The sequence below is a fragment of the Nelumbo lutea genome, chromosome 6 (assembly GCF_056320005.1).
Source record: "Nelumbo lutea isolate HS-2025 chromosome 6, American lotus-T2T, whole genome shotgun sequence".
In the NCBI taxonomy this organism is placed as follows: domain Eukaryota; kingdom Viridiplantae; phylum Streptophyta; class Magnoliopsida; order Proteales; family Nelumbonaceae; genus Nelumbo; species Nelumbo lutea.
The window spans coordinates 67867722-67876738 of record NC_142689.1 but is presented as its reverse complement, the minus strand read 5'-3'; the positions used below and the strand labels follow the sequence as shown (position 1 = coordinate 67876738).

The following is a 9017-nucleotide window of genomic DNA, read 5'->3' as shown; positions in this document are numbered from 1 at the left end:
AATTCTCCAGATAAGCTATTCAGAGATGCTGAAGCAGACAGTCCTTCAAATAACTGACTGACAGCAGATTTGGGCTCCTTGCTTTTTCACCAAACATAGGTTATATATAAGCTGTCCATATGGGCCCCACCTCATAAAGCCAGAAGCCATTGCACTTCAACCGTCTATTTGGGAGGACTTTTACGCAGCAGTTTCTAACTTTGCAAGGTAGGACTGACCCATATGACATAAGAAACGTTTGTCTTTGGTGAAAACCCTGGAAAGCCATAAATAATTATGCCAACAACATGGCATTCCTCTTGAGCTCTCCAATACAGCTCAATGAAAACAGTTCAACCAATACTTCAGCACCCCAAACGGGCCCTTAATTGCATGAAATTAGGGGGTGCAAGTCCAGCCAGATTAGATCAGATTGAGGTCAACAGCCAATCCTAATCCAACACAAGTTGTTGCACCCCCCAACCTAACCCTAACCCAATGCAACAACTTCAGGCTTCAACCCAACCCGACCTGGACCAACCTAATCCAAGTTGCATCCCTGTTGGAAATCGGAACAAACAACAATGTGATCGACCAAAGCCATTTTTCCCATTTGCATAAATTACTATCGGGAAACTTACCCATTAAAATTATTATCCGGATCCGGTATAATATCTATATCCTTTCTCATTTTCTCTCTCCCCCCTCCCTCCGCCTTCTGCTTCCAAGACTTACTGCAGAAATTTTCTATTAAAAAGAAAGGTACCCTTCAAAAGCCTACAAAACCCAAAAAATAGTCGATACAGATATGGAATGAGATTAACGAAAGGAGAGCAAAATCAGAAGAGAAAGAAAGAAAGCAAAGGCATGATTCCAAAATCAGCGTATGTAAATTATAAAAAAATAAAATAAAAAGAATACAAAAGCTCAAAATATTAGCAACAACGACAACATAAAACATCCAAGCATGTATACGGTCTTGACTTGGCTTCGAGTTCTTGAGAGGTGGGCAATGGTTCCATGACATATATGCTTCTTCTTGGATCACAACAGAAATTATACAGATTCCTACAGATGCCTTTACTGAAGGGGTAAACCCTTTCCGGAATCCCTCTGCAAACCAAAGGAAGATTTTAGTTAGCAACATTGAAAGACAACCATTTAATGCTTTTAGACAGTTAGAGATGAAAAACCTAAATTACTGGAACAAGTTGCTAAGTGAAGCAACCAAGCCAATTGATCTACCAACATCCGCGGACAGTAGGTGAACAAACATGAACAACCATCTAAGTCAACTGTCAGCTTTTGGTGTTAAAAATAATGTGCCAAAGAATGATTCCTTTATGTAACTGTCAAGAATATCAAATCAAAGGGACTCTATCCCAATGCATTAAGTGGACAGGAGAATGGAGACCAACAATTACATGTTCCATTTACATGCCCATTTGAATAACCCCATCCCTTGTCCTGCTAAGCCGCTGTGATTTAACTACTCTGTATAAATGTTGGGTGATTTTCAGAGTAACATGGAAAATTATGGAAGAGCTTAAATGAAAACAATAGTTAGTTAAAGTCCAAGTCAAGACACCTCAAGCCTTGTTCATCTGGTGATAAATGACAAATTTTAATGATTAAGCACCCACACTTACAGAATAGTATTGTGAAGACTAACCTTAAATACGGGATTCTCCGTCGTCTTACAAGTTCATAAGTAGTCTGGTTTGTGAGGACAAGATAGCTGTAGGATGACAAAGTCAAGATTAGCTAGATGTTGGGTTATTGGGGGTTCAACTTATACAGAAAAAGGAAACCATTAAGAATATGTATGCCCTTCCACCACTAATCAAAAAAAGAAAGCACGTCTTTCCACCTCAGTTGATAAAATGGAGAAAAAAACAGTGCAGTAAATAAAGAGAATGAAAGCAATTATTGTCTAATGCATTTGACTAATAAAAATGGCCCTAGAAATATAAAATTAAATTGCAGCCTCATTCATACGAAACAGAATTAATCTTACCTATGGAAAAGAAGCAGCAGGAGCAAAAAGATAAGACAAATGGACAATGCAACCAAAAGCAATATCATGATGCCATCTTTCCACCTGATAATGCATTTCATTCTGAAATTAAAAAGAATGTTATAGAGGAACCAACAAAAGATTGTGTTAAATATTAAAGATCTAAATATGGTTAACTGGATAAAAAAGTAAAAACAAGATGGTGGTGCCTGCCAGTATCAATCTAAAATCATAATTATGGCATTTTACACCTAAGGAACCTCATCTTCCTTTTAGTTATCTCATTTATAGCACCATCAATTATTACACTTAGCATTAACTCAGCCTCAAAATTTCCGTAGCCAGACCTTGCCAAGATTATCATCTAAGCCTTGTCTATATTGGGTCAGCTACATGAATCCTGTTTTTCCATTCCATTCTATTTATTGCCATATCCATTGTTATGAGCACATAAATAATTTTTTACTATTTCAACCCATGTCCTTTTTGGTCTGCCCCTAGATTAAGATGATCTTCTATGCACATGACCATATCATCTTAGTCTACTTACTCACACATTATTACCTATTAGAGCTACTCCTAGGTTCCTTCCAATGAATTCATTTTCTGACATTGTCCTTTCTAGTTTCTCCACTCATCCATTTCAGCATACACATCTCTGCCTCACTCATTTTCTGGACATGTTGTTTCTTGACTGGCCAGACTTTTCCAAGATATTCTAACCATAGCTCACTAACTTAGAGAAATTGATTAAGAAGTTTAGGAGAAGAATTATGGCACCATTGGGTTCAACTAAGGAGTTCTTTCAATCCAGAAGGTTTAAACCCCAATTCTGCTACACCAGTAGTGGCTATAACTTTGTGTAAAAAGCATTTAATCAGTTCATTTTAATGCCATTAGGAAATTAATGAGCCCAATTTAGACAAGTTATTCTGGACTCTTTGTCACCTTAATAGGGAGCTATATCTTTGGCCAGAAGAGTGAACATCTTCTTCAAATAAGTTTTAAGATTAATGGCCAGAAGTGTGATCATATTCTCATTCCAAGGGGAGGTAACATCTTGTGTCTCCTTTTAGGGTGATTGTACACTTTCTTCTCTTCGTAATAAAATCACCACTCATTTATCAAAAAAAAAAAAAAACTCTCTTGTCAATTCAATGGGGACCAGCCTTGTCAGGTTAGCCTATGTGTTGAGTCTGTTAACTAGTGTTCTAGTTCTCATACTTCTCCTGGTTTGGGGAAACTATTGAATTTTACCTGTCTTTCTCATGATAAATGGGTTCCATTTGGTTATATAATTCATCCAACAGGTAGTATGTTACTTTTGCAATGACATAACGAAGCGATACTCGCTTGTATATTAGATAGAATCAGAGCAATGTACCATGCCCTTGCAATATTGGCCTTCAAATAAGTGATGTATAAGATTCCAGTCCAGATGCACAATGTTGTTTCTTCAGCAATGTACCACCTGAAATTAAGTTCGTAAAAAAAAAAAAAAAAAAGAAGAGGTTACTGATAAGAACAATACATTAGAAAGATAGGTAAATATCATGTAGAATTTGTAAAGATTGATTTGTTTCATGATTGAGTTAGGTTCTGCATGGCCATATGTTTACTATATAAAATCTAACGCTCAACCAGGAAATGAGAGGTAACAAAGGGCCAACATCTTGAAATATCTCCCTCTACAGAAAAGTATCTCTTATCTTATATGTTTTAATTATTCATAAAAAAAGTTGCATATTTCTTTTTATAAATAACCTTTCAGTTTACTAATTACAGAACATAAAGAGTACATATGTACAAGACCCTTTAGAGAGAGAGAGAAACTACTATCTCTCGTTTTTCTTTTTAATTACAATTGTGCTCACAACATTTGAATTCTCCCCATCCCTTGCTTTGTTAATTCATCTGCCATGCTATTGGCAACCCTCAGCACCTAGGGGTGCAAATGGATCGAATCATGATCCCATCCGAAATCCGATCCTATTTTGTCAGATTTGGATATCCCCCTTTTGGATGGATCGGATCGGATAAGAGGATCGTCGAATTCGAATCACCCCTATATATATATATATATATGATGAAAATAGTTGAAAAAAACTTGAATTTTTTGCTTTTTTTATATAAACTGATAGATTTTCTTTTCCTTTTAATAATTTATTAATTTTTTAAAAAAATTAAATCGGATTGGATTAGATTCAGATATCCAACAACCTTAATGGATTTGGATTTGAATCAATGTTTGTAAGATCCAACCAAATCTTTGGATTGGATTCGGATATACCTGATTCAAATCCAATCAATCCATTTGCATCCCCATGGCACCCATATGATTTTCACTTCAACGTCACGAGTTAACATCCGAATTTTTTCAATCATTTACTATAAGCAAAGAAAGTAGAAGTTTAAGGTGTGTATGTTAAGAACAAGAGGGGTGACTAGACATACTGGTGGAAGAATGAGGGGGAACTCTCAAGGTTTGGAAGGAGCATTCTAATACAATGCAACAAATATGCACCATATCAGCAACCCACATAAGAAAATTCAAGGGTCCCTATTCTACTTTAAAATCTATAGAGATAATAACCAAGTCCTATAATCCTATTTTGACCTCTCATGACAGTTGTGTTGTAAATGGAAATTAAGGTGATGACATCCTTTATTTACTGTGAGGTTGGCCTCATCCTTTTTGGAATTAAGATGTCAAATAGGTTTTGGGATTTCTCTTCACTAAAAAGTTAAATTGTGAATAGGCAAGAAAGCTGTGGGTTTTTACTTATTTAAGCAATAATATTTTCTTCTTGAGATAAGTGGTTGCATTTCTCCTTGAGATTAAAAGAAAATATGAAGAACATAAAAGAAGAACAAAGCCTAAGGGAGGTCAACTACAATTCACAACAAAAGCTTACTTCTAAGGCATAAGAACACCTTGATGCATATGATCTCTTAATGTCACATAATTAGCAAGAAAATCTGTTATAGCCAAGGCTAAACATGAGTTCATGGCAAAGCCACATGTGGATGCATTCGTGGGGAGGACATACAGCCGCCGGCACAAGTCACCTGGCAGGGAACCAGGGTAAAGACAAAAAGACCGCAAGTGCATACTCTCCATGGCGAAACCATGCACACCACAGAGATGGAGAGACTTCTCACCGACTTCCCGGACGTGTTTCAAGAACTCAAGGGACTCCCACCTGCCCGATCGAGTGACCATCGGATTCCTTTAATACCAGGTTCAGAACCCGTCGTCGTCCGGCCATACCGCTACCCGCATTTGCAAAAAGACGAGATAGAGAAACAGTGTGCGAAAATGCTGAAACAAGGAATCATCCGCCCCAGCCGCTCCCCCTTCTCTTTGCCGGTTTTATTGGTACCAAAGCAAGACAGCACCTGGAGGTTTTGTGTGGATTACAGAGAACTCAACAACAGAACCGTCAAGGACAAATTTCCGATTCCTGTGGTAGACGAACTACTGGATGAACTCAACGGGTCTCAGTACTTCTCGAAGCTAGATCTCAGATCAGGGCACTTTCAGGTCCGGATGGCCCCCGAGGATGTGGAAAAAATGGCCTTCCGAACGCATCATGGCCACTTCGAATTTCTAGTCATGCCATTCGGCCTCACCAATGCTCCATCCACATTTCAGTCGTTGATGAACGAGGTATTTTGAACCCACCTTCGCAGATTCGTCCTAGTATTTTTTGACGACATCTTGGTTTACAGTTCATCATGGGTTGAGCACGTTCGTTACCTACGAACTGTTCTGGAACTACTGTGCCGACACAAACTCTTCCTGAAGCGGCCCAAATGTTCCTTCGGGGAGCGCCGGGTCCTTTTTTTGGGACATGTAATCAGTGGGCAAGGTGTCTCAGTAGATGGCTCCAAAATCCAAGCAATTCAAGAGTGGCCCATACCTCAATCCACCAAAGCTCTCCGCGGGTTCCTGGGACTGACTGGGTATTACTACAAGTTTGTTAAGAGTTATGGACTATTGGCTGCCCCATTAACAAAGATGCTAAAGAAGAACACGTTCCAGTGGGATGAAGCAGTTGACGCCGCCTTCGCAAGCTTAAGGGATGCACTCTCCTCCACCCCCGTGCTGCAGTTACCAAACTTTGACCTAGAATTTACGGTTAAATGCGACGCTTCCGGTACAGGCATTGGAGCAGTACTACAACAGCAAGGACACCCCATAACCTTCTTTAGCCGCAAACTAGCTGATCGGCATCTAAAGCTACCGGCCTACGAGCGCGAGTTGATTGGACTAGCCAAGGCCGTACAACACTGGAGGCCATACTTGTGGGGGAGACCCTTCATCGTCAAGACAGATCACTACAATCTCAAGTATCTGCTGGAGCAACGGCTTACCACTCCACCTCAACAGCACTGGGTGAGTAAACTGCTCGGGTTTGATTTCCGGGTAGTCTAGCCAAGGCCGTACAACACTGGAGGCCATACTTGTGGGGGAGACCCTTCATCGTCAAGACAGATCACTACAATCTCAAGTATCTGCTGGAGCAACGGCTTACCACTCCACCTCAACAGCACTGGGTGAGTAAACTGCTCGGGTTTGATTTCCGGGTAGACTACAAGGCAGGGACCTTAAATCGAGTCGCAGATGCCCTGTCCAGGCGTGACGAAGATACTATACACCTTTGTGCAATCTCTCGGCCCCGCATCACCCTATTGGAAAGCATTAGAAGCATGCTACCCCAATCACCGGAGTGGAGGGACCTCGTTCAGAAAATACAGTCTGGAGCGACCAACCCGAACTAGTCCATTCATGACGGGCTGGTACTATACAAGGGTCGGGTATATCACCCAGTCGATTCTTCCCTAATCCCCTCCATCATCTCCAACATTCATGACTCCACAGATGAAGGTGTTCAGAAGACATTGCACCGCGTCCACGCCGATTTCCATTGGCATGGTATGCGGGCTTCGATTCGGGACTTCATCCAGAATTGCTCTATGTGTCAACAACAGAAATGGGAAAACTTACACCCGGCGGACCTTCTCCAGCCTCTTTCACTTCCAACACAGATCTGGGCTGATATCTCCATGGACTTCATTGAGGGCCTACCCAAGGTCGGCAGAAAATCGGTCTTGTTCGTGGTGGTGGACTGTTTTTCCAAGTATGCTCATTTCATTCCCTTATCCCACCCATATAGTGCAGTTTCGGTTGCCCACGCCTTCTTCACACATATTTTCCGTTTACATGGGCTACCCGAATCCATCGTCAATGACAGGAACCCGGTTTTTACTAGCACCTTCTGGAAAGAGCTATTTCGATTGCAAGGAACAACCCTAGCCTTTTCCTCCGCCTACCACCCACAGACAGACAGGCAAACAGAGGTGGTAAACCGTACCATAGAGATGTACCTCCGTTGTTTTGTGGGTGACCAGCCACGGTGTTGGGTGGATTGCCTTCCGTGGGCCGAATACTGCTACAACACGACCTATCACTCTTCTCTTGGCATGACTCCATTCCAGGTCGTCTATGGTCGGGAACCCCCCCACCTATTGTTCTATGAAGTTGGTTCGACACGGTTGGAAGAAATCGATCATGGTCTACAAGATCGTGATGCCCTCCTGGCCGAAGTCGCTCTCCGCTTACAGCAGGCCTCAGACGCGCATGAAGAATGCCTACGATCATCACCGCAGAGAATTAAATTTCGAGCCCGGACAGTTCGTGTGGTTGAAGCTCCAACCCTATTAGCAACACTCTCTCAAAAGCAGATCTTCCCCTAAACTGGCTCCCAAATTTTACGGGCCCTTCAAGGTTTTACAACGAATCGGGAAAGTTGCTTATCAGCTCGAGCTACCAGAACACAGCAAACTCCATGATACCTTCCATGTGTCCTTGCTCAAGCCATTTACAAGTACTCCTCCTGATAAGGTACCTTCCCTACCACCCTTAAGGGACAGCAAACCCATCCTCCAGCCTCGGGCTCTGGTTCGATCCCGTGTCAATCGGGGTACTCTCGAAGTCCTAGTGGAGTGGGACGACCTACCATCAGCTGAGGCCACCTGGATCCCCTGGACGGTTCTTCAAGACGCCTACCCAGATCTCGAGCTTGGGGACAAGCTCGTTGTCCAAGAGGGGTGTAATGTTGTGGACGCATTCGTGGGGAGGACATACAGCCGCCGGCAACAGCAGTAAGGAGGGGCCCACAGGGCGGCATCTTATCTTATCTTATCCTTAGTAGTTTCCCTTATCTTACTTTATCTATTAGGAGTTTGTTATCTATTAGAAGTAGGAGTTTGATTGACCTTAGAGTTTGATTAATCTCCTATTTAAGGAGCTACGAATTGAGAATAAAGGCATTCAGTTTTTAGTCAAAGAAAGGAGTAAGGAGAGTTAGGGTGATCTCTTGAACAAATCACCTCTAGGTCGCCACAATAGGGTCTGCACGCAAAGGGAGGGGCAAGGGGAAGCTAGAGGTTCTCCCCGTGGACCGACCCATGACGAGATCCTACGCCCGGGCCCATAACACCACATGGCAGATTTCTCCAATAACATGTATTGAGGAAATACAGTTATTTGTTTAGTTTATTTAGTTGGCATTGTTAGTCCCAAGGCCCATTAGTTTAGGAGTTCTTTAAATTATTGTTTTCAAGTTGTTGACAACAACTGCCCTAGCAAGGACATATTGCACATTGTATACATATTGTTTTCTTGAGTATAAAAACTAATGGGAGAGGGTGGCCATAACATTATTGGCTTCTCTTATCTTTATCTCATCTTTCTCTTGGTATCAGAGCATCTTTTATTTTTTCTTGGAACTATTTCATGCAGCCTTAGAGCAGATGACTACATGAAGAAGTAAAGGGCTGAACGCTTGATCAAGAAAGGTGCAGTTCTTGGATTTTTTTTATGGGATTCAGTCATCAGGAGGGTGATCTGTGATTTGGCATTGAAATCAGGAAGAACTGGAGTGAGAGGAATAGTCCCAATCAGAGTGGACTCTTTATTTTTTACGTGGAGTTGGGCACTTAGGGTTTCCTAGGT

General features: G+C 41.6%; 1 protein-coding gene across 1 annotated transcript in view; it reads right to left on the bottom strand.

Annotated features, from left to right (window-relative positions):
* Positions 1-847: 847 nt before the first annotated feature.
* LOC148849416 (protein S-acyltransferase 10-like) overlaps positions 848-9017 on the bottom strand; it is a 29448-nt gene continuing 21278 nt past the window's right edge. The window contains exons 8-11 of the mRNA XM_088951638.1: positions 3381-3467; positions 1997-2080; positions 1652-1717; positions 848-1092 (exon numbers count right to left, since the gene is read on the bottom strand). Coding sequence (XP_088807764.1) covers positions 915-1092; positions 1652-1717; positions 1997-2080; positions 3381-3467 — 415 coding nt within the window. The 3' untranslated portion in view covers positions 848-914. The remainder of the gene's footprint in view (positions 1093-1651; positions 1718-1996; positions 2081-3380; positions 3468-9017) is intronic.